Source organism: Sphaerodactylus townsendi, linkage group LG01 (genome assembly GCF_021028975.2).
Source record: "Sphaerodactylus townsendi isolate TG3544 linkage group LG01, MPM_Stown_v2.3, whole genome shotgun sequence".
Taxonomy (NCBI): domain Eukaryota; kingdom Metazoa; phylum Chordata; class Lepidosauria; order Squamata; family Sphaerodactylidae; genus Sphaerodactylus; species Sphaerodactylus townsendi.
The window spans coordinates 50,822,865-50,849,510 of record NC_059425.1 but is presented as its reverse complement, the minus strand read 5'-3'; the positions used below and the strand labels follow the sequence as shown (position 1 = coordinate 50,849,510).

General features: G+C 42.0%; 1 protein-coding gene across 1 annotated transcript; it reads left to right on the top strand.

Annotated features, from left to right (window-relative positions):
* The first annotated feature begins 298 nt into the window (after window positions 1–298).
* On the top strand, window positions 299–26,646 carry ABCG8 (ATP binding cassette subfamily G member 8). Its single transcript, XM_048504823.1, has 13 exons — window positions 299–349; window positions 950–1,060; window positions 1,739–1,895; window positions 7,101–7,339; window positions 8,430–8,562; window positions 10,097–10,366; window positions 18,449–18,615; window positions 18,740–18,810; window positions 21,079–21,278; window positions 21,402–21,478; window positions 23,149–23,416; window positions 24,096–24,223; window positions 26,509–26,646. Exons 1-13 carry the CDS (start codon window positions 299–301, stop codon window positions 26,644–26,646), a joined length of 2,010 nt encoding a protein of 669 aa, XP_048360780.1.

Here is a 26,646-nt window from a genome sequence, read left to right as displayed (position 1 = left end):
TGAATTAAAAAAAATCTTTCCAGTCACTCAACCACCATAATCATTATCTGATGAACCTTTAGCCTAAGTGTTTTTTTTTATTATAGCACAATCACAGCAACATTAGTTTACCAGTTACAGAAGCAACTGTGGCCCAAGTGTACAGGCGCAGATGAAAACCAAATCTGGGTGAATTTCCTGGAGAGAAGTGAATAGGGTAGTTAGGCTTTAAAACGAAAGAAGAAAACATACAGTCAGTTGGAAATGTAGCATTAAAAAGAGGTGTGTGGTCTACTGTAATCACGGCAAGGAAAGAAAGATGAAGACGTGTTCACAAGTTGGTGCCGCTGTGAAGGAGGACACCAGGAAGGTGAGCAAATTTTAAGACTGAGATCCAGAAACGTGGCAAATAGAAGTAATTTTAGTTAGATTTTAAATGTCAGATGAATAACATGTGAATAAATCAAGATATTAATTTTTTAAACTGCATAGTTCATCTGGTTTAACTAATGCTTGAAGTAGTGCTGTTATAGAAAGCATTAAAATGACCTTATTAGCACTTCAAGATATTAAGGAGCATTTTGAAACCACTGATGTGTTGGTCAAATCCTCTCCTCCCCCACCCCTCCCCCAGTGTTGTCTCCACCACTTATATTGTAAACTCCTTTTTGGTTCATTTGTACATTGGGAAGGGGCCATGGCTCAATGGCAAAACATCAGATTGGCATGCAGAAGGTTCCAGGTTCAATCTTCAGTATCTCCAGTTAAAGGACCAGGTAGTATGTCATGTGAAAAAGACCTCTACAGAATTCCTGAAGAGCCACTGCCAGTCTTAGTAAACAGTACAGAACTAGATGGGCTGATGGGCTGATTCAGTATAAAGCCACTTCATATGTTACCTTTCTCCCCCTTTGTTTTTAAAACTACTTCACTTTTTGAGAAACTGACATTCTAATGGTGATTTCTACAGGCAAAAATGGAACTCCAAGACAGTATTTTTTGCTCAGAAGATGACAACAGTCTGTATTTCACATACAGTGGTAAATCAAACGTTCTGGAGGTCAGAGACCTCAACTATCAGGTAAAAAAGGTGACCTTGCTCTGTCTGTGATCTGTTACCTGAACTTGCCAGCATCTGCTTAACATATAATAAAGGTTTCTTCATGCTTCGTATTCAAGCAAATCTAAAAAGAACTGAAGACTACAAATATGGATCAGACAATAATTTAGATTTTGGACCTAGATGGAAAGGATAGATATGCTGGGTACAGGGGAACTTGGTAATGACAAGAAAGTGGTATTGGAATAGCAGAGTTTTAGGAGGAGGAATTAGAGACAGAAAGGATATGTAGATAGAGATAAACATTCTAAATTTGGCATTGTTGTCATGAACACATTTTCTCTGCCTTGAAAACAAACACAGCAAAGAGTGAAGACTCTTAGCATTTTGTGGGATACCAGGAGAAAATGTGCCAGCTCTAATATCATAAAACTGAGGGCTCACTATTCTTGCTAATCTATAGCCTGTCTACACTACATCATATAAGTGATTCAAGCTGTTTTTGTTACTCCATTTTTTAAGGGGATGGGCTGGCATCAGATGGTGCTACTCTATGGAAAAATCTCAGCTGGGCAGACATTAGGGTTGGATTTCACATTAGTTCTAATCTGAAAATTACTCCAGCTCTTCTTTTATTAGTTTATGTTCTTGATCTGTAATCAGTTACCTTCATTTTGACTTTATGCTATTTCTCACTAGGTTGATATGGCCTCACAGATTCCATGGTATCAGAAACTATCAGAACTGAAGATGCCTTGGGCATGTGGCACAGATCACAGTTCTCGTATGATGGCCATCCAAAATTTGACCTTTAAAGTCAGAAGTGGGCAGATGCTGGCCCTCATAGAAAGCTCTGGTAAGAATTACTGTACTCTAATATAGACCAGCCATCTTTACAGATTCTACAAGGCCAATCCATCATCAAAGCAAAACAATCTACATGAGAAAATCATTCTTTATAGATAGATACGCTAAACTGGCACTGTAGGATCAGATCGGGGATAGGGCGGTATATTAAATCAAATTAATAATAATAATAATAATAATAATAATAATAATAATAATAATAATAATAATAATAATAATAATAATAATAATAATAATAATAATAATAATAATAATAATAAACAGAAACAGATAGTCCTGTCTTACAGGACTCTTGATCTAGTATAGAAACTATAGTTTGTCATTGTTTTTGATATATTCTGCCAAATAAGTTTCTAAAATACTGCATTTCCTAAAATAGTTTGAAATATGCTAATGTTTAATGAACTAAAATAGCCTTTTTTTCCTAGTCAAAAACAGTTTGCTGTCCCACTAGAACCCAAGGTCTCCCAACAGAATTGAACAGCAGGAGACTAGAACCCAAGGTCTCCCAACAGAATTGAACAGCAGGAGATCAGGATTAGATTAAAAATACATATTCATAAAATATCTGATTCACAGCTGGAATTTACTCCACCACCTTCAGATGCAGTATACCACTGAATACCTCTTGCTGGGAGGGGAACATAGAAAGCCAGTCTAGGAAACAGAGTGCGGAACTAGCTGACTAATCAAGCAGGATTCTTTTTACATTCTTAATTCACAAGACAGATAACTAAGAATACTGAAAAGGCATGAATGTCAGGTTACATAAACCCGCGTACTTGGGTTTCATGCTGCTAAGGATGAAAAATGAGGTCCAAACCACTGAAGTCACTGGTGGCTTCTGAAACAGTCTCTCAACTTTTAAAAAATTGAAAAGCAGTCATAGGAGATTATAGGTTGAGGAAAAGAAATGAAAGATGGATTTTTTAAAAAGAAGTTGCAGGATTGGGGCAAACTTAAAACAGTTTAGAAAACCCAGACTAGAAGCAATAGAAATGCTGTGTGATGGAAAGATATTTAAATAGACATGGCTCAGTGGTATAGCAGCAGCTACTTTGAATGCCAAAGTTCCCAACTTCAATTTCCACTTAAAAGTACCAGTAATAGATAATATGAAAAACCTTTTTATGAGAACCTAGAGAGCTGCTGCCACTCCGAGCTGATAATGTTGACTTTGATAGTGAAAGGAAATGTCATGTGTTCAAATACTGGTAACTATTATGTTTATTGCACATTGTCAGGAAATGCTTTAGCTTGGCCAGACTCTGAATTTTTTTAATGATGAATTGCCCTAATAGGGCCTGCATACAGAAAAACTAATTCCCATTAGGAAAAGTTTTAAAACTTTTTTTAAAAAAAACCACTCCACCAAAGTATATATTAGATGGCATCAGAGGTGGGATCCAACCAGTTCTCACCACTTCTTTAGAAGTGGTTACTAATTTTTTCTGAGTGCTGAGAAGGGGTTACTAAAGCAACTTCCCTGCCCAATAGGGACTGGAGGTGCGTGTGTGCGGCGGCGCCACTGTTTGAATCCCACCGCCATCGGAACCTGTTATTAAAAATTTTGGATCCCACCACTAGATGGCATCCAGTTAACACCTATGCCAACCTTTCTATGGAGGCACAGGTTAGAAATGTAGCCAAACTGGCATTTTTCCATCTATGTCAGGCTAGGCTATCTACCTCTCTCACACAGACCTAGCCACAGTGATCCATGCAATTGTCACCTTCAACATAGACTACTGTAACTTGCTCTAGCCAGAGCTGCCCTTGAGACTGCTCTAGAAATTGCAACCAGTCCAAAATGCAGCTGCACAGTTCCTAAAGGGGAACATCATGGAGAGCATATATCCAACTGATGCTCCATCAGCTGCACTGACTCCAAGTGGAATACGAGATCAGGTTCAAGTTTCTGATACTAACATTCAAAACTCAAAATGGTCTAGCGTCTTGGTATCTGTGGCCCCACCTCTCCCAGTACACCCCACAAAGAACATTGTCTTCTGCAAATAACAATCTACTGGTGGTCCCTGTCCCAAAAAGTGTCTGTCTGTCCTCTGTTAAAGCAGAGTCTGACTGATGAAAATCTCTTTCAAATGAGACCTGGCCCTTCAGGAATTTGCTTCAATTCCACAGACCTGTAAGATAGAGCTGTTCCACCAGGCCTATAATTGAGGGCAACAATGGTGTTATCTATAGGCTACCCAAGCACCATTTGCCTGAGTCATGTGGGGGATGCATTTTGGGGCCCCTGCTCATTCCCTCTCCCCTGCCCTCAGCTGGGGGGTTGGAGCACTCCCACTAAGCTGACACAGAAGCCAGCAAGAAGCATGACAGACAGCCAGGTGGATGAGAAATCTTCCCTTTATCAGTCCTTCTTTAAAGTACTGATAGAGATTACAAACAGGACACTCATGAAGATTTTCTGGTGTTTCTCCTGTTGCTGGCATACTTGTCTCTGACATCGCTGCTTGTATTTGCCTCCCCTTTCCTAGTTTAATTTAGTTTCAGGTTCTCCTCCCCTCCACCAAGCTCTCCATTTCCTCACTCCCCACTTGCTTCCCTCCCTCCCTCCCACTCACCAACCTACCTTTTTTTTTCTTTGTTCCGCCCTAATTTCTTCCATTTCTTCTATTTGATTTTACGGGATTTCCCAGGTTTTCTGAAACATTTATCCTATCCCTGGGACCCTATCCCATTATGTGGATGTTTTGATCTGCATTTGGGACACCTGTGGAAATTAGATATATAACACAGTTTGTGAACTGATGAGGAAGGCTTTATTTTTAGAAGACTCTTAAAATATTTTATTGGGAATCTGTCCTCTGAAAAATAATACTAAGAAACTGGTTGAACTTTCACATTCTCTTTGCTCTGTCAGTCCTGTGGCAAATAAACAACCTTCAAGCCTGAATGCTCTGCAGAAAAAAGGTGGCCTAGAAGGCTACCCTGGTCTTCAACCACTGCCCATCAAACAACATGAGTTCTGGGGTTCTCTTGCGGGTAATCCAGTAAGAGAGCTCTAGAAATTAAGCGTAAAGCTCCATGGCTCTACAAGGACCCAGTATGCTGCTACAATTCAATAACAATCAGGCAATTTATATACAAATTCCTCATTCTTCAGATTAATCTCTTGAGCATTTCCCTATTAAATTCTCTTGTATGGTTTCTGAAACTGTGCCAGACCTAAGCCATAAACAAGGGGAAACTGCCAAGCTTTTACTGTGGGACAAAGGCTAGTCCACGGTCTGTACTTGCTGGAAAGAAGGCTTTTGAAAATAACCTACATCCTGAAGCTGCTCCACAAGGTAGCTGTAATGTATGGAACAGTTTGCCTTGTGGATCCTCCCTGTTGTGTAGAAAATATATAGTTATATATCCATGTTATAAATATAATGTGGAACGGTTGTCAAAAGTCAACCAATCCTGTTGTTCCACAAATCCTACAGCAATGTGCTGTCATGTCACATCAAAGTGAATGGAAGTAGTGCTAGAAGGGCAAGTTGTGGAGGAGACTTTCTGATGGATTGTGCTTAGTTTAAAAGATTTTTCAATTCACCAATATACCACAAAAAGAACTGTATCAGTGGTGGTGAACCTATGGCACACGTGCCAGAGGTGGCACTCAGAGCCCTCTCTGTGGGCACGCGGGCACAGAGTTTGTCATGTGGGGGGGAGGAAAATCGCCCCCCCCACATAGACACATCTAGGCTGGCCTGGGCTGCTAGGCACAACGTGCGCTCACCGCGGAGAGCAGGGAGGACTCGGCTGGCAGGCCTGGTGCCTGTGCTCCAGGTGGCTGCTACCCGAGGGGGGGTGGGGCAGAGGCAGCGGAGATGCTAGTGAGGCGCAGAGTGGCACACATGGGACTAGAGGCTAGAGCAGGCTGGCCCCTGCTCGAGCGGGTGGGGCAGAGGCAAAGGAGTGGAACGGAGGCACTGGAGCAGTGTAGGGCAGAGCTGCAGGTGCACGCAGGACCTGCTGGAGGCTGGAGCAGGCTGGGTGCTGCTGCTCAAGGGGTTGAACAAACAAAACACGTGCTTTTCCAAACACCGGGGAAATGCTCAGACCCAAGTTTTTTGCCAATTGCCTGGGCAGATCAAGCCTAGGGAGGAGGAACCGAGATGCATTTAGGATTTTTTTAAAAGCACACCAAGGTGTTTGCTAGAACTGCTTTTATTTTTCTGTTCCTGCTGTATTTTTGTGGGAAGACAAGTGCTGTGATGACATGTGAAGGAAAAACCACAGATCAGATGGTTGCTCCACCAATTTAGCTTTCCTGAAGTTATCCCACCCCTCGCACTTTTGCATTCTTTACTTAGGATTACGCCTTCCTTGACTGCCTTTTTACTTCTATCTTGTGGTGGGGGTTTATTGGGTTTCAGAAAGCGAAAGTTTTACTTTCCTCTCCCACCACACACACCCCTTCCCCCGCCAGGCCCCCAGTATGATAATAGTGTAATTATTTCAAGGAGATTATTAGCATTAAAAACCTAAGACCTAGTTTTGGGGAAGCAGTCCTTTACCTTTAAAGCGCGATCCTTTACCTGAAAGTAAGCTCAGTTGCTGGCAATGGGGCTTGCTTCTGAGTAAACCCTCCCAGGGTTGTGATTCACCCATTCAAAGCATTGCATGCTTGCTTCAAAGCAAAGCCACCAACTACCACCAAGCTTACTCCTGAGTAACGCGCACCTCAGAGCCAACCATTTTTTCTAAACTAAAACCTCAGTATTCAGGTTAAATTGCCATGTTGGCACTTTGCGATAAATAAGTGGGTTTTGGGTTGCAGTTTGGGCACTCGGTCTCGAAAAGGTTCACCATCACTGAACTATATAATATGCATCAGGCCAAGGGACACAGCCCACAAGTTATGTCTATTGGATAGCCAATCAGGAGCTTGATAAATGATCTGATTTGATGCTCACCTGAAAATGATGTAGATTCATATTATTGCTGACAAAATTATTGGGTTGGATCCTGCAGCACATTCCTTCAGCATGAGAACTCTTCTCCTGACAATTAAAGGTTCTTCAAACCTTGCACAAGAGGAGATGCCTCCATGAACCAAGAGAAGGTGCTGCCGTTAGTAAAACAGATCTATGGGATCCAAATTTGGAACCCCCTCTTTGGGGGAGGCATAGCTTTAGTAAAGGAACCTTCAGATTATTGTAATCTATGATATTTCTAGCTTGCAGAAAGACAACTCTTTTTGATGTGATAACATGTCGGGATCATGGAGGTAAAATTGCATCGGGTCAAGTTATAATCAATGGAAAACCGAGTAACCGCCAACTGGTTAAGAAGTGCATTGCCCATGTACGGCAGGATGACAGACTGCTACCCAACCTGACAGTGAAGGAAACGTTATTTTTCATTGCAAAACTGCGTCTTCCAAAGATCTTTTCTGAGACAGAAAGAAAAAAAAGGGTAATTAGAATGCAAATTATCTTGTCAAGAACTTAATAACATTAGCTAAGTGACTGTGCAAGTTGTTAGATAAAGAACAGCTAATCTAAATGTGATTATTTGTCTTTTTATCAGTGATCAAATTTGTTTTTATCTAACATTCTTGGTTTTCATTCAGCTTGCTAATGAGTTTTACTTGGTTCCCACTTTCCCATAGAAATATATGAGTTGGCAGGTTGTTATGCAAGTACCTGTCTAGCTCCTGAAAGGAACACACACACACACACACACACACACACACACACACACACACACACACACACACACACACACGCACACACACACACACACACACACACACACACACACACACACACACACACACACACACACACACACACACACACACACACACACACACACACACACACACACACACACTGCAATTTTTTATGGCTGCTGTAAGATAGAGCATGTGTTTTCATCTGATTGGTCAGAACCAACAGCAGGGATGAACTTCAACCTAAGATGGGTCATGCCAATGGCAATATCGTCATTTCCTTGTTATGTATTTGAGAGGGATTGTTTTATTTGAAGAAAAGAAAAGCACCTATTTGACTGGCATACCTGAATAGAATGGAAAATATAAATTACCTCTGCCAGCCTGCGGAGCCCAGAGTCCAAATTAAGTCTACTCTATTAACTCTAAAAATGTGTTGAAGTCTACAGACCTTCTAGCATCTCATCTAGTTTTAACTGAGGGAAATATGATCATATAGAGTTTGTTGGGTTCCATGCTGCAGATTATGACTGAATGGGGCTTCAGCAAATGTTGGGCTGAACAACAGGACTTTCCCCAACATATCAGTGCAGGTAGGAGAAGACCCCTTTAGTTATGATAGGGAACTCCATCAGGAAGTTCTTCTTTCAAGTTCTATGTGGGTTTGATAATGACTTTCAAAATTTGTCACCTGAACTAGCATAGCTGCCCAACCTTGGGTCCATATAGGGCTGCATCAGGAAAATATAATTTTAGAATATCACTCAATATTTTGAATGAGATCTTTGTACTAAAACAAAAAATAGTGATTTGTTCTTGATCAATTTTCAGGTAGAAGAAGTTATAGCAGAACTGAGATTGCGACAATGTGCAAACACAAAAGTTGGGAATGAATATATTCGTGGTGTTTCTGGGGGTGAGAGGAGAAGAGTCAGCATTGGAGTCCAGCTTTTGTGGAATCCTGGTAAGAATACAGAGACAATCAGGGCCCTATCCATTTGCTACCATATTAGACTTCTGATCTGGCACTTTAGCACCGATTGGCGTTATGTGAAAAGAAACAGTGTGTGTTGCAAGACAGGTATGGATACATAACCCTCAGTTACATGGTGACCTCCTGCACACTTTGTCTAAAATACAGGCAACCACATGGGGAACGGAAAATGAAATAAAGGGTGAAAACAAAAAATACATGTTGCCTTATCCCAAACAGGAGAGTCTATGATGCTGTGATTCAAGGGAGAAGAGAAGGGAAACTGGTCTGGGACAAAGGAAGTAGGCCAGCCATGAGGTTGGGGAAGCAGGCTTGAGTATAAAACCAAGGTTTTGAGATTCCCTTCTTAAAGACTTTGGGATCAGATCAAGAGTCTGGGAAGGTAGTAACTTATTGGGAGTTAGGCGGAGAGATTGAGTTACTGGGACTTGGGAACTCCTCAGGATGTTCTGTCAAAGGTTGAGTAGTAGCTTTGTGATGTTTCTCTGTAGGTCTAGGATTGAATTGCTGGGTTAGGCTGGATGAGGTGGAAAGCTCTCTAATTTTTGGTTATTAACCAGCAAACTTGAGTCAGTCAGTTTCAAAAGTGAATGAACTTCTGAAGACTGAGGACAGTAGTGATAGAACCTGGGTGCAAAACCTGATAGAAGGTTTGCTCACATAACCTGTCCTTAGCAGAGTTGAATAACACACGCAGCAGAGTTGTTAAGAAAGTTACTTCTTTTTATATAGAGTTTTAAAAGACAAAGCAGGCTACAAAACATATATACAAAAGAAAGCAGTAAAAAACTTGAGCACATAAGCACTGGCATAAACCATACTCAGCAATATCACGAAGAAGAATCATACACAGTTACGTGCGTAAATAGAGAGAGAAAGAGGTAGCAATATAGGAAAGAATGTAGAAGCCAAGCCCCAATTAAGCAGCTGGTAAAGGTCACTTCAATTAGGCAGCTGCTCAGCATTATCCCAAGGACGCAAATGGTATTGCTCCTACAAAACTCAAACATACATAGATGCCAAATATTCTAATAGTCCTTTAAATATTGTACTCTTTGCAACAGTCCACCAGATAGGCTACTCTCTGTGAGAGCATACAGAGAAACTCCTGTTGGTTTAGCCCCCCTCCCCCATTTTGATATCAAACTGGGTCATTTTCATTCAGGCCTCTGCAGCTAAGCCAGAGGGTCTTTGGAGCTCTCATATGTGGGGTCCCTGTGGGGAGACAGCCTTGCTTACAACATAGGAAAGAAAAATATATGGGAAAATTAATGCTGCTGTGAACTTGGAGCCAGGGTGGGATTGCTAACAATGCTAGCATACCTTTGGCTGCCAAGTAGATAGGAGTCTAATTTCCTTGCCAAATGTGTAATTCTGGCCCCTTGACCATGAAGTCACTCTGTGATCTTCTGTTGGAAACGTATATATTTAGGATGATGCTACTGACATGATTAGATAAAGAACTTTCTGTAGTTGATCATAATTGTAGTTTTGTCTGTGGCAGGAATTCTAATATTTGATGAACCCACATCTGGACTGGACAGTTTCACTGCCCATAACTTAGTAATAACACTGTCTAGGCTGGCCAGAGGAAACAGGTTAGTCCTTCTATCAGTTCACCAGCCACGATCAGATATCTTCCAGCTCTTTGATCTGATTCTATTGATGACATCTGGAGCCACAATCTACTCTGGAGCAGCCCGGGACATGGTGCAGTATTTCAAAGAAATTGGATATCCCTGCCCAACGTACAGCAACCCTGCTGATTTCTATGGTAAGTATTCTCACTGCTGCTGGGAGATACTCTTTGTTAAATCAATGTGGTATAGCTGGTTACAGTATTGAGTTAGGATTGGGAAGACCCTGGCCTAAATCTCAGTTAAGCCATGAAGCTTACTGGATAACTTTGTCCCACCTCTATTCCTTAGCCAGATCTGCCTCAACTGATTGCTGTGGGAATAAAATAGGGAAGGGGGAAATAATATGTGCTGTCTTGCGGCTATTTGGAGGAAGAATGTGGGGAAAGTGTGTAATACATACTAATTGATTATGATCAGGAATGGTTGGTTTATGCCCAAAATTGTTAGCTCTGGGTTTGGAAATACCTGGAGGTGGAGCCTGAGGAGGGGGATTGGTGAGGTGAAGGATTTCAGTGGGCTATAATGCCACAAGGTCCACCTGCCAAAGCAACCGTTTTCCTTCAAGTGATCTCTGCTGCTTGGAGATCAGTTGTAATAGTGGGAGATCTCCAGCCACCACCTGGAGGTTAACAACCCTAGCATTCAGAATGGTATCTAATGACTGGAGATCTTTCTCCCTTGTATTTGAGGGTGATACTCTTCCAGCTGGAACCAGGAGACAGACAAGGAATGAAAGAATACTGTTGATTAGGCAAAGGGGAAGACCTAGAGCAGGGGTCTGCAACCTGTGACTCTTCAGATGTTCATGGACTACAATTCCCATCAGCCAATTGGCCATGCTGGCAGGGGCTGATGGGAGTTGCAGTCTTTGAACATCTGGAGAGCCACAGGTTGCAGACCCCTGCCCTAGAGGGTGCTGTTTTGAATCTAAAAATGGATACTTTAATCAAGATTAACAATTTGATTGTGCCTTAAGTTGTTTATTCAGTTGTTTATAGGTAAAAACTATCAACTATTATAAATGATGTACAGTGGAACCTCGGTTTTCGTTGGTAATCCGTTCAAAAAGAATCAATGAAAACCGAAACCTATGAAAATCAAGGCAAACTTTTCCATAGGAATCAATGTAAATCCAATTAATCCTTTCTAGGCACTCCAAAAAAACATACCAAAAACACATTTTTTGGTGAATAAACATAGTGTTTAATGCTGAAAACAGTAACAAACAATAACACTAGGACCAGCTTCAGAGCCAGTGGACCAATGTCCCACCAGAAAGCTGTCCAAAGAGGTCTGTTTCTGATGCCTCTTTGTCTGAAATGGGGCAAGACATTGTCATTAAACAAGTTGCAGACATGGCCTGCAACAGCTTTGTCCGGGTGATTTTTCTCCACAATTTGCACCTTACTGCAAATTGAGGAAAACTGAGGCAAATCAATGAAAATCGAGACAAATTTTTCACTGAAAAAATCGATGAAAACCGAAGGCAATGAAAACCGAGGTTCCACTGTATCTCCAGCATGCTGTCTAATTACATATGAACCTATGTAACTATTATACCGGTAGTCATCTTTGGCAACCCTGCTTAAAATGCTCTCAGTATGAGGCTAGGCAAGTAGCAACCTGACAAAAGGCATTCTTGGCCATGGCACCAAAACAAAAGAATTTCCTCTCAACGAGATTCATCTGTCCCTCTCCAGCATTATCTTTCACCAAATAGACAAAGGTCTTTTTGTTTCATTTGGCATTCACATCATTGTTTTTAAATCTGGTGTTTTTTAAGAACAACTGTTAGTCACCTAGGGGCTGTGATTTAGTGGGAATGTGGGATAAAATAGTCTAAATAATCAGTACATAAGTAAAGGAAACTAAACCTCACAACATGGAATTCCCATTTCTTCATAAATTGGTGAGTTCTTAACACTGTAAAACTCCATTACAAAAAAAATCACATTTAAAAAAAAACCCAAGCAAGCAAGAGAGCTGTCCAAAGTATTGATTTATGGTGCTAAATGTATAGGTTGTCCTGCAGTTCTGAAAGTAAAGAATGTTTTTTCATGAATGGGGCTTAAAGCAGCTATTAATAGAAATGTTAAATCTAGAATGCTCTTTTGAATTATGAACATCTGTCCTCCATTTCTTCTCATTTTTTGCACTTGCATTGATGGGAGACTGATATAAACATTGCGAGAAAGACTCAGAGACCAAGGAACTGCTCTGCCAACAAATATGTCCTTAAAGCCAGTTTTGCAATAGGTCTGGAAGCATGTTTAGTATATCAGACATTTGTAGCACAATGACAGGCAGAAAATCAAAATTAAGACTTTTAGAACATAAGAACATAAGAACATAAGAACAAGCCAGCTGGATCAGACCAAAGTCCATCTAGTCCAGCTCTCTGCTACTCGCAGTGGCCCACCAGGTGCCTTTGGGAGCTCACATGCAGGATGTGAAAGCAATGGCAACTTCAATGGGCTGTTGCTCCCGATCACCCTGGTCTGAGTTAAGGCATTTGCAATCTCAGATCAAAGAGGATCAAGATTGGCAGGTAGCCATAAATCGAGCTTCTCCCTCCATACAATCTGTCCAAGCCCCTTTTAAAGCTATCCAGGTTAGTGGCCATCACCACCCTCCCTGTGGCAGCATATTCCAAACACCTCAATCACACGCTGGCATTGAAGAAGATGTTTCCTTTTATTAGATCCTAATTCTTCCCCAGCATTTTCTACAATGAATGCCCCTGGTTCTAGTATTGTGAGAAAGAGAGAAAAATTTCTCCTCTGTCAACAATTTTTTCTACCCCATGCATAATTTTTTTGTAGACTTCAATCATTATCCCCCCTCAGCCTCTCCTCTCCAAACTAAAGAGTCCCAAACGCTGCAGCCTCTCTCCTCATAGGGAAGGTGCTCCAGTCCCTCAATCATCCTTGTTGCCCTTCTCTGCACTTCTTCTTTTTCTATCTCTCCTCAATATCCTTTTTTTGAGATGCTGTGTACTCAGAACTGGACACAGTACTCCAAGTGCGGTCAGCACCACTGCTTTATATAAGGGGCATGACATCTCCTTTTGCAGTTTTATTATCAATTCCTTTTCTAATGATCCCCAGCATAGAGTTTTGCTCTTTTTCACAGCTGCCCTGCATTGGAGTTGACATTCCCACTGGACCTAATCGAAGCCTAAGACTTAAATCCCTTTCCTGGTCTGTCAGACTGATAGCACTGGGACCCTGCTTAGCGATGTTAATGGTGAAGTTTGGATTTTGCCCCTATGTGCATCACTCTTACATTTTGCTACATTGAACTGCATTTGCCATTTCTGGAGCCCACTCACCTAATTTATCAAAGGTCCCAAGCTTGGAGGCTCTTACAAGTAATCCTTTGTGGTTCTCCACCACCTCTACATAATTTGGGTATCATCTGCAAACTTGGCCACCACGCTACCCACCCCTACTTCCAGGTCATTTATGAATAGGTTAAAGAGCACTGGTCCCAAAACGGATCCTTGGGGGGGGACACCCACTCCCGACATCTCTCCATTGTGAGAACTTCCCATTTACACCCACTCTTTGTTTCCTGTTTCTCAACCAGTTTTTTTAATCCATAGGAGGGGACTTCCCCTCTTATTCCTCTCATATTGCTGAGTTTTTCTCCAACCAGTCTCTAGGTGAGGGAACTTTGTCAGAAGCCTTTTGGAAATCCAAGTAGACAATGTCCACCGGGTTCACCCCATGTCCACATGCCTGTTTACACCCTCCAAAGAACTCCTAGTAAGTTTGTAAGACAGGATTTGCCTCTGCAAAAGCCATGCTGACCTCTTTCTCAGCAGGTCTTGCTTTTCTAAGCTATTGTTTATATAATTCTTCCATCTTTTAATGATAGATTCTACTAATTTACACAGGAACAGATGTTAAACTGGACTGGCTCTTGTAATTTCCCCGGTCCCCCCCCCCTAGATCCTTTCTTAAAGATTGGTGTGACATTGGCCATCTTCCAGTCTTCAGGGATGGAGCTCTGATTCTCAGGGATAAGTTGCATATGTAAAGTGTGAGTAACATCAGCAATTTCCCATGCTTGAGCTCTTTTAAGAACTCTTGGATGAATGCCAATCTGGGCCAGGGGATTTGAAGTAACATTTAGTTTATCAATAATGGCTGCCAGAACTTCTTCCTTGTCTTACTCACTATCTTCGCTAGTTCCTCTGGATCTCACCTCCTAAGAAGCTTTTCTGGTTCAAAGGTGCAGGAATGTTCCTCACCTCCTCTTGGGTGAAGCACAGATGCAAAGAAATTCATTCAGCTTCTCTGCAATCTCCTGCCATCTTTTAGCACACACACCCTTTGTTCCTTTTGTCATCTAACGGGCCTACACCGCTTCCCTTTGCTGGCTTCCCTAAGCTTTTGATGTAAAATTTTTGAAGAACTTTGTTTGTTGCTTGGTCTTGATGTTCAGCGAAGCCATGCGTTCCTCATAATCCTTTTTGGCCTCCCTCTTTACAGCTAACTTGCTTCTCTTTTGCCACCATTTGTGTCTCCCTCCTCATATTCTTTCTATCAGCCAAACTGGACTTCCATTTTCTAAAAGACATTTTCTTTTTTTTCTGATAATTCCTCCAACCTCTCTTTGTTAACCATTGCGAATTTGGCTTTCTTTTTGACTGGGTACTGCTCTTTTCTTAACCTGTGGAACTACATTCCCAGCTGAGCTTTTATTACTGTGTTTTTAAAATAACCTCCAAGCATCCTGGACAATTTTGGACTCTCCTTTGGATTTTCCTCCCTTTTCAGCTTCCTGCACACTCATTCTCCCCTCATCTTTGAGAAATTTCCCTTTCTGAAGGCCAGCTTAATGCTTAGTAACTTCACTTTAGTAGTTGCCACTCTGTTCGGCATGCTGAGATACTGAATCTGACAGCATTGTGGTCAGCTTGTTCCCCATCGGCTTCAACAACATACTGGACTTCCTGCACCAGGTCCTGGGTCCCACATAGAATTAGATCTAGGATCACCTCTCCCCTGGTTGGTTCTACAACCATCTACTCTAAGCCACAGTCATTTAGCATATCCAGGGAATGCTCTCTCCTACTTTCATGTGACCTGAACATGCATTTTTCCAGTTTATATGGGGATAGTTAAAATCACCCATTACCACTACATTTTTGTGTTTTGTTGGCCTCTCTAATTTCTTTTTTCCATCTCAGAATCCTCTTGTGCACTTCTTGGTCAGGGGGACGATACTATATTCCTAATATTAAACTATTAGTCCTTCTACACTCTGGTATTGATATCCACAGTGATTCTGTAGGGGAACCAGCTCCCATTGCATTGTCTATTTTATGTGATACTTATGCTCTCTTTTGATGTAAAGGGGATACTCCACCCCCCAATGCTCTGTCCTATCCTTCCTATAGAGCTCTGTAGCCTGGTATAACAGCATCCCACTTGGTTCTCCTCATTCCACCATGTCTCTGTAATGCCCACTAAGTATCAAAGTCCCTCCTTCAAAACTCTGTAGCTCTAGCTCCCCCCATTTTAGGTCGTAATGCTTCTACTATTAGCATAGAGACACCTGTAGTACCCCTTGTCTCCTGTCCTTAACCGGGGTTTTTTTGTGCTTTACCCTCAAGTCTTTTGTAGACACTCATCATCCTTGTCACATGCACATTGCTATGTTCCTCGCTTGTATCTGGTTGATTTAGAAAACCTCCTCTCTCTGTCTGCATCCCTATAGTTACTGTATTCCTAACCGAAGTCACCCTCAGCTCCTGTCGGCTTTCCCTCAGTGATCAGGGGTTTAAAAGCTGTTCTGGCCACCTTTTACGTAATCGTTGATGCCATGCAGCCTTGGTTCCTCTCTTGGTTAAGATGAAGTTCATCCTGTTTGTGGCCAGGCCTACCTTGTCCCAAAAGGTTCCCCAGTTCCTGGACAAATCTGAAAAACTCCTCTATGCTTTACACCACCTTCTCATCCACGCATTGGAGTATTCCCTGTATCTCCGCTTTGCCTAGTTTCAGCTCTGCCTGTGGAACGGGTAGCATTTCTGGAGAATGCCACCTTGGAGTGTCCTTGGACTTCAACCTGTTTCCTAGCAGCCTAAATTTAGCTTCCAGAACCTCCTGGCTAAGCATTTCCTTAAATGTCGTTGGTGCTAATGTGGACCACAACTGCTGGACTCCACTCCCAGCATCTGTCTAAAAAAGCTCTTATCTAGGACGGCAAGTGACAATCCTCAGCAACCTTCCGGCGACCAGGTGCAGGCAAGTCACTACATGCGGGGTCATCACTTCCCACAAACCCAACTCTCTACATTTCTAATGATCAGAATCACCCACTACTTAAGGAGCCTCCCCACCTCCCCGAGGGGTAATCCCCAGTGCTGCAGAGGATAGCTGCATCACCAGTTAAGGAAGGGATCCCATCTAAGGGAGCATCTTCCCCCACCTCAGGACTGGCACCCTCCATCCCTCAAGGCTCTGACATTCTCCATGACATCTGGAAGAGATGTCACCTCCTTGGGAGTGGGACCCGGCTGTTAGGTCCCTGAAAGCCTCTGTCTGTCACCCTCTCTGCCTCTTTCAGCTTTCTCCAGGTCTGCCACCTTTGGCTTCAAGAGAACGCACACGCTCCTGGAGTGCCAGGAGCTCATTGCAGCTTTAGGGCACACCTTAATGACTTCTGTCCCAGTGGCAGATAGTCATACATTGTGACACTCAGTAGTAAAAAACACTGGAAAGCCTCCCCATCCCCCTGCTGGCTTCTCTTCTGCCTTCATATCTGATTTGTTTAGATATTTAAATATTACGCTTTTAGTCACTGCCCCCCTGGAGCTATCTGCATGTACTATCTGTCAAATATGTCCTTATTAATTTAAAAAAAACAAAAAAATTAAATTAAAATTGAATTAAAATTCACTGTTAAAATACACTGTTTTAAAAGCTGTGGCTTTGAGAAAAGCCCTCCAAAATGAACACCAGCAGGTCACTCTGCTCTTCCTGGCCAAGTCTTCTTCCCACTGCTGCTACTCCTCTCTGCTGGTTCCAGAGACTGAACTAAAGCCCCACCTCTCAGGACAAAAGCCCCACCTCTCAGGACAAAGAGGAACAAGAGATGAACTCTGTTAACCCCTGTTAAGCCCCACCTTCCAGATTCAGCAGCCTTACAAGGAGAAAAAGAGATAACCCCTGTTAAAATACACTGTTTTAAAAGCTGTGGCTTTGAGAAAAGCCCTCCAAAATGAACACCAGCAGGTCACTCTGCTCTTCCTGGCCAAGTCTCTTCTGCTGCTACTAGAAAACTTACCTGCTTGGTTACCTGGAGAACATTCATTCTCCATAGGGAATGGATAGGTTACCTGAATGTCCTCCAGGTAACCAGGTGAACAGTAATTTATAAATCTGCCTTAAATTGGAATACTTCAACAGTTATTATACGGAACAGTGTGTACATGCAGCAGCAAAAAATGGCTCCCCTTTTTCTGGGGAGTACCATTTCACATTGTGAGAGGAGGCCTGTGAAGGTCTGACCCTTTAGGTACAAACTCTGTGCACTAGAAAAATAGCTTTCTGGGGAAATGGATAGACTGAACCCCTGTCCCTAGCATCATAATGGAGGGAACAAACAGGATACAGAGGGGAAGTGGCATATTCCAATGGTACAGTCAAGGACAGAAGAACTACTTGTTTATCTATTTATTGAAAATGTATTTCCTCTCCAGTGACCTGCTTGAGGTGGCTAATCTCAAGCCCTTGATTCTAAGTGTAGTAATCACAAGAGTTGCTAGTTCTGGGTTAGAAAATTCCTGATGATTTGGGGGAGGGGATAGAGCCAAGGATGGTGGGGTAAAGGGAGGGGAAGGACCTCAGTGAGATATAATGCCACAGAATTCACACCCTAAAGCAGCCATTTTCTCCAATGAAACTGATCTCTGTAACCTGGAGATCAGTCATAATTCTGGGAGATTTCTAGGCACCACCTGGAGGATGGCAACTCTAACTATAACACTTGGCCATGTACAGACCTCCAGCAAGCAATAACTGATACTTGCATAGGAGGGCATTGAGAAAACACATACAGGAAGAATATACATTTTGTTACCTCAGATATTAAAATAATTGACTGTAATTTGTTATGTGTAACTACAGATATATGAAACGATTTAATAAATGTGAAGGCAACCAACTTGTTGATTATATAAACTTTGGTTGGTTGTTGTTTTACAGTTGATTTGACTAGTGTTGACAGACAGACTACAGAAACGGAGGTGGAAAGCCAACAAAGGGCCAGCTCACTTGCTGCTATATTCCTTGAAAAAGTCAAACAGTTTGATGACTTTTTATGGCAAAGCAGACCAGAAGAAGATGAAAATATGGTATCTGTTTCCACAGATGTAAGGTGAAAAATACCAAATAGATGGCATGATTAACTTGTTCTTAAACCACTGCTGTGCAAATCTTGAGATATTCCCATCTCCTTTTTCTTTTTGTTTTGGCAGCCCACCACTTATTTCAGAGGAACTGAACATGAACCCCCATTCAACCAATCAGTTGCCAGGATGGTTTCAGAAGTTCACTGTCTTACTAAGGTAATGCTGTATTAGTGTGGTGCCTTGCTGTTATAAAATCTGAAGAATAACAATGGAAAAGGAGGGTGGGAAGCACAGCATGTGTTGCTATGATGGACGGGAAAAGATGTCATCCCTTTCTGTCAGTCACCAATCCCTTGTATGCTTGTTTGGTGTGTAGACAAAGCAACTAGCAAACAATCAGGACACATGAAATGCAAGAGGTGCCAGATGGGAATGGGCAATGAAGAAGAAAATATGTTAAGTGGTCAATTTCAAGACAGATAGGAATTGTGCCACCAGGGGGAGATGGGAAGCATCTTCTCTCTCAGAAGACTTTATCTGTCTCAGAGCTTGACTTTCAGGATAAACATGTAATTTAATGCTTTTAAAAGAAGACTGTAACTGTCTTGGAGCCTAACTAACCTGGGAAATGGGCCCCCAAAAATGGAGTTTCAAGAAGGAGCTTACACTTATACTGTGATATTCCTAAGCTTGTGGAAAGGCAAAATTCTTACCTCAAGTGCTCAAAGATTACTTGATATTTGGCTCTCTGCACCCAGGAATTGACATCTGAAATATTGTATGGGTGAGCTCAGCAGATGTTGTGTGTTACACCTGTGTCTGGAACCAGGAAGGACTCCTGTGATGGGCCGGCAGGCAGTCCCGGTCCCAGACATTCCTGCAAGGGGGGACAGCGGGCCCACTGGCCCGGATGCCTCCCTGAGGAAGCCAGACAGTCCACCTACCTGCCCAGCTGGAACCGGCTCCCCTGACAGACCCCAGTGCTGCAAGAGCCCCAACGAAGGATGGGGCTGGTGCACCAGAGTCTCATCAGGAGGACAGGGCAGCAGCCCAGCAACAGAGGAAGCGGGGGCAGGGCAGCCCATCAGCCAGCATTCCGGCCTGAGCAGGAGGGGCAGGTCTGGCATTAGGAGCGAGGGTGTGGGGCCAGGGAGGGCCCGGAGCAATGCAGAGCGAAGGAAGGAGATGGCAGGGCTGAAGTCCAACAGACCAAGGCAGGGCTAAGGGAGGCCTGGAAGCCAGTGGAAGAGGGGCAGGGAGGACCTTAGCAGTAGGGTCAGTTAGCAGTAGGGTCAGCCCGCCAACCTGTGACTGAGAAGACTCACACAGCTCAAAAGCTCCCCGCCCATTGGGAGCCAGGAATAGGAGGAATGGAACCAGGGCTCAGCAGAGCCCCGGGGAGCTGGGGAGCCACAACCTGTAAATAGTTCCAGGCTTATTTGCTGAACATCCTTATCCTCCTGTCCTAGAAACTTTTAAAAAGTTACTTTTTCACTGTTTCCCTAATGTCTCATCTGAAATAACTGCATTTAGAAGCCACTTGAAACCAATCTATCCTGGGAATGGCTGAATTGGAGACCACTTTGGTCAAACTTTACATCACGCTACTTCATATGCCATTTAAAACTCCAACCTTCTCAGCTGCCACCAAGTCCAAGACCAATTACTACATCAGTGTCACAGGAGCTTAGCTTGGACATCAGAACTTTCTCAGTTCTACTTACCTCGCAAGGTGTGCGTAGTAGGGAGGCAAAAGGAAAGCAATTGTAAGCCACTTTGAGAATCCTTAAAGGTAGAGAAAAAGCGGGGTATAAAAACCAACTCTTCTTTAAACTGTTTCTTGCCTTTAATGGCCCTTGTAAGATCAGAAAGGCTGGATCCAAATTTTGAAAATAAATAAAAAATAAAACAAAAATGATTAATCCCTTGCCTATCTTCTTTCCACACCCCTCCTGAAATGCCTAAATATATGCAAATATACATAATTGAAGTGAACTAACATTCTTTCTATACATTCGTCTCATTCGTCTCATTCTTACCTTTGCTGTTGCCATTATGTCAAGTTTTAGTTTGTAAACTCTTTAGGGCTATGAGACTTATGCTATTTTGTGATTTCTGAGTAGCTTCCTAATCATGACTGATAACACCTCGACATTATACATCTAATACGGTTAGTTTCGGAATGAACCTGTGTTTTAACATACACAGATTGTGCAACCTGCCTTGGGATATATTTGATGAATGGGATAGAAAAACTTGCCCTGTATTTGAAGGGCAGAGTAGAAATCCAATAAACAAACAAACGAATATATATGATAGCACTGAAACTTTTTTATCTCCATTGCCTGTTTACAGGTGATCATGTATAATGATCATTCTTGTGGTTTCATTCTACGAAATACATTGCACAGGGTTCAAATAAAAAAAACAGAATTATAACGTTTCAAGCATTATATTCAGTGGTGTTATTTCTTCTTGCTTCAGTCGGCAGGTCTCCAACAATGTTCGCGATCTCTCAGCTTTATTAATCCGTGGATGTGAAGCTCTTCTAATGTCTTTGCTAATTGGGTTCTTATATTATGGGCATGGAAAAACCAAGCTGTCTATTCAGGATACATCTGCACTTCTATATATGATAGGAGCCCTGATTCCTTTCACTGTCATTTTTGAAGGAATAACAAAGTGTAAGTTCCATTGTTATTACTGAAAGTGTTTTCAAGAGATTGAAAAAGGAAAATTCAACAAACAATAGCACTGAGACACTGTGGTGAGTACCACAAGAGGATTATTTATGTTTTATGTTGTAGGTTACTCTGAAAGAATTGTGCTCTACCAGGATTTTGAAGATGGACTGTATCCCGTTGGACCATACTTCTTTGCCAAGGTAACTGGTTCCAGTGTACCTGTACTTGATTTCTATAAAGAAGTGTCACAAAATTCAAGCATTGCCTAGTCAGCTTTCATGTCCAGAATCCAAAATATAGCAAGTTGCATTTCTCTATTTCTACTTCTACTTGAGTCTTGCAAAGTGCTTGTAAGCTACATAAAAGATAAAGATATAGTTTTAGAAGGTAGCTGTGTTAGTCTGTAGAAGAAAGCTTTGACTTTTGAAAACTCAAGACCTGGAAAGCTTGTTGGTATCTAAGGTACTACTGCACTTGAATCAAGCTATAAAAGCTAAAGTAAAACAAAATAATCGTTGTATGTCCAAAAAAGAAACTCTACCCTTCTTCAGCCCTTTTTCCGCTTTACCTTGTTTAACTTTGTTAACATTGATTACGGTCCCACCTCTGACCTGAATTTTTGCTGTTTTGTATGTCCCAGATATACTGCAGTTTTGTAACATGTGCTTGCATCCTAAATGTAATATATCAATACTTGGGCATCAAAACTCAGTTGGATCCTGGAGAATACAGGATCTGAGTTTTAGAATGAGTGAATTTTATCATTCATAAGAGTGTATCATAATACCAGTGGTCCATCTAGTCCACATTGATTTGGACTAAATTTCACACCCTTATTTCTTGGTAATCTCCATAACATAGGTTAGACTCCCAGTTTTGTTCATAAACTACCTAAAATGGCTTATATATCCTAAAGGGTAGACAGTATCTGTCTCTTCCCTTCTTTCCATCTAATTGGCACAGATGTCTTTAGAATTTTGGCATGCCAAGTGTGTGTAAGTGTGTGTATATTTGTTCTTATAACTGGGTTATCCAGTTCTTATGGCTTGTGGTCTACCACAATTTTTTATAGGACAACCATCATTTTTTATGGCTTAGACCATTCAAAATCTTCCCAATTCAAATTTAGTTTTTTTCTTCATTCCAGTGCTGGTACATTACAGACTAACTGTTGCTCAATTGGTCCACACTTTGTGCAGCTGAATAATCTGCTAATCAACACCAAACTGTTTTCAGACTGTTCACTTTCAACTCTTCTCTGCATGTTCAATACAGTGGTATCCGTGTGTGTGTTTGTGTGTGTAAATTATCATCGAGCTGCAGCAAACCTAGTAGGGTTTTCAAGACAACAGAGTAACAGAGGTGGTTTGCCATTCTCTTCCTGTGCATGTTGAACCTAGTATTCCTTGGTGGTCTTTCTTCGAGATCTGACGAGATGCTAGCCTGGGGCATCTGGATGTAGTTTACATCAGTGTTCATCAACATTGTTCTGGATCGCACCTATGCCTTTTCAGAGAGAGAGAGAGAGAGAGAGAGAGAGAGAGAGAGAGAGAGAGAGAGAGATGAAAAAGGCATAGGTGTGATCCACCTATACACACACACACACACACACAATGATGGGATTCTGTACACTGTACTTATATACAGTGATGGGATTCAAATAATTTAACAACTGGTTCTGGTGGTGGGATTCTGCCAAAGTGGTGCGAACCTGCTGAATCCCACCACTGTACATATATAGAGAGAGAGGGAGAGGGAGAGATTTACAGTCTGCAGTGAAACTTGAAAGAATTTCTCCTTGCACAATACTTTGGGGCTTCGTCTATGGAACCTACTGAATTTTTTATACTTCCTTTCCTTCCTTATACAGGTTTTAGCGGAACTTCCAGAGCAGTTTGTTCTATGCATAATTTATGGGGTTCCCATCTATTGGCTGGCCAATCTTAGTCCTGAACCAGAACATTTCTTTCTTAACTTGCTGCTTCTTATACTTGGAACTGGCTGCGCCCGAACAATGGCACTGTGGGTATCTGCGCTTCTGCCAACAATGCAGATCTCAGCCTTCTTTGGCAATGTGTTGTACACAACATTCTTTCTAAGTGGTGGCTTCTTGATAAGCTTGCAAAACCTATGGACAGGTGAGCCGAAAAGATCAGATCCACAGAAATCAAAAAAGAATACGTACACACCAGGGAGGAAAAAAAATAACTAGTGTAGGGCTATCAGACTTTGTGCTTCCTTTGATCCTTACCTAATTGTAACATCCATGTGGGGTGGGAACGTTCACAAAGGGATTGTAGGCACAGAATCCAATGTGTGTGGTTGTTTCTCTAGGTGAAATCTAGAAACTGATCCCAGGATTTGAGCCTACACATACTAGATTAAAAGCACATTTACACCACAGTGCATTATTGTAGATATGGAAAACAGCCTGTTAATGCTAGGTGGAATAACATGTTTGGCTTTCTTAAAGCCTTCATATACCACATGCTACACTGAACTCCTCTACCCTAGAATAAAAGTTATCAAGCATCAGGCCAACTTGAGCAGGATGCAATGCTATCAACGTGGTATGTGCAACCAGGACTTTACCTGTTGTTCCTGAAAACCATGGAAACACAACCTGAACAGATCATATGTAGTGTTTTTAGTGATTCCACAAATTACGACCCATTGGACAGGCTTAATTAGTGTGGAAAACCCAATAATGTCTATTTTGACAAACTGGTGTTGATTTTTGTTGTCAATAATTGTTTTATGGGACTGTGTTTATGTTGAATTAAATTGCTTCAGCTTTACTATTTGTATTTTTTACAGTTCCATCGTGGATATCTAATGTGTCTTTTGTCAGATGGTGTTTTGAAGGCATGATGCAAGTTCAGTTTACAGGACTCACATACACTATGACGTCTGGGAATTTCACTTATCCTGTTTCTGGGAAACTAGTAAGTTACATTTTCTCTAGATCAATATTTGGAGATATTTCATAACTTTAAATATAATATTAAATAACATAATATTTAAAATATGCATCTCAGTTAACAGGACGGAATAAGTCCTACTGGACCGCACTCTATTTTGAAACTTAAGCATTATTTGCTGAATAGCAACTGGTAACATGCTTATATTTTGCTGCAACAGCAGCAGTATTTATGGCTAGGATGCCAGTGCCTTCACAATCAACAGGCAGTGTTAGAAATATATCAATTATCAGAAGGTTCTATTTTAATGTATACTCAGTAACAAAGCCCATCAAAGCATTTATATTGTATAAAGGTGGTGGTATGTTCCAATTATATCACCTACTGTGACCATTTGCTTTATTTCCTGAAGGACAGTGGATCTTGGTACCTACTGGGGCAGGTGGGGTGGAGGGTAGAATAGTCCAACCTATCCTCCTCATTTTGTAATGGTACCAAAAACATTTAAATGCTGAAGTAGAGTCTATAACCAGATGGGCAGCAAGCCCTTTCTTCATAGCCCAGATGCCCCCCACCTGCCTCTTTTGCATTCTGGCTAACTATCCTCTGATGCCTCTAGTGGTACATGCTGATCCCTAAACTTTAACTGTTCCTGTCAGCAGTGCCTGTTTGCACTTTGCTTTTAACATGCCTGTCAAAAGAGGAGATACAGACACTTTTGTGTTTTATTTTGTTAAAGAAACAATAATTTCCTTTACCACACCTCAGCAGTGAATTAACTGGAAAACAGTGTTTAGAAACTGTGCTGAGAACCTCCTAAATGATGCACTCGTCAAGGGAAATGTCACAGTTCTTGCTATGACTGTCAATCATAACTGGAGAGCCTCTAATCTGAAAGCTAGGAGATACCTACCACAAACAGTGGACAGCATATGGAAAGGAAGACAAGAAACAAAATGAAAATTAGTTTGCTTCTTTCCGACTGGAATGATATACTGAAGGTGCTTTTAACTTGCTTGTTTTGTTGGTTGGTTAAATCATATGGCTGTTTCCGCATAGCCAGATTTGCGGGGCTGCATCGGCATGATTTATGCTGATGCAAGCCCTGGGGCCATTCGCACGAATGGCCCCACGGGCTGTGCAGCTGGCAGAGCAGGCTCTGCACAGCCACACAGCCCCCTAAACAGCTTCTTACACCTTTTTTTTTTTTTCACTGAGCTTCCGTCATCTCTGAGGAGTGCTTTCAGGGATCACGCTTCCAACCGGCCAGATCAACGGCTGCAGCGACGGAAGCCAAGAAGCATGTCCCCTGGCCTCCTCAGAATGACGGAAGCCAGGAGAAGGTAAGAAGTCGTTTGAGAGCGGCGCAGGGAATACGCCGGCTTCCACCCGCTGCCGTTCACTTGGCAGCAGATGGAAGCTGGCGTATTCCAAAAACCTTGCCCCCAAGCAAGGTTTGAAATTGGCATCTTTGCGCCACTTGCAGGGGGGGGGGGTGAGGACGGCGCTGCTTCAATGCAGCAGCACCTCCTGTGTGAACAGCACCCCAGGGAGGGTGTTTTTTCCGTCCCTAGGATGCTGTTTTTGGCTGTGCGGAAATGGCCTCTGTGAAGGGGCTGTGGCTCAGTCTCTACCATAAGGAGAGTTTGCTGACTCTCAGAGCAGACAACACTAAATTACAGGGGTGAAAGGTAGTAGAAGGCCAAGAAGGCCAGTATAGTTAAAAAAAAGAATGCTGGTAAGAAAGTGGCTAAAGTTCTAACTTCCTCCTTCTGCTTTGAGGTCTCCAACAGATTACAGTATGGGGAAGAAACCAAAGTTACTTTTAGCACTGTAAAAGGTAGTTTCATAAGTTTAGAAGATATAGCATAGAGTCTGCTTACATTTACTGAGGGAACACTGTTATCTTGCCCTTAGTGCATTGCTTTTTCTAACTTCAGTAACCCAGTTCCTATTGCATTGATTATTGGATGTTTTATCTTGTCTGACTATATTATTTACTATCATGTGATCTTCTTTGAGACTCAGTGAGAAAGGGGGGAGGGGCTATTAATAACGTACATAAATAAACCAGACAGTGGAACACACAACATGTGTGCCTGATGCTATCTTCAATCAAGCAACCCCTTCTACTGCAGCTGCTGTAACATGTACATGCTCTAACAACAATTGTCTTCAGTCTGTTGTTTTATTCATGTTTGTGCATATTAATCCATCAGTTGATTGGAATTCAAGGAATTGAATACAAGTTGTTTTCAGCAGATGACACCCATATTTCAAAAGCTGTGATGTAATATCTTTGCTTGCAGGTGCTCCAGGCAATGGATCTAGACTCTCAACCTCTCTATGCAATATGCCTCATCTTGGCAGGCATAAGCACGGGATTCTTGATTTTATACTATTTATCTCTCCGATTCATTAATCAGAAATCAAATCAAGACTGGTAG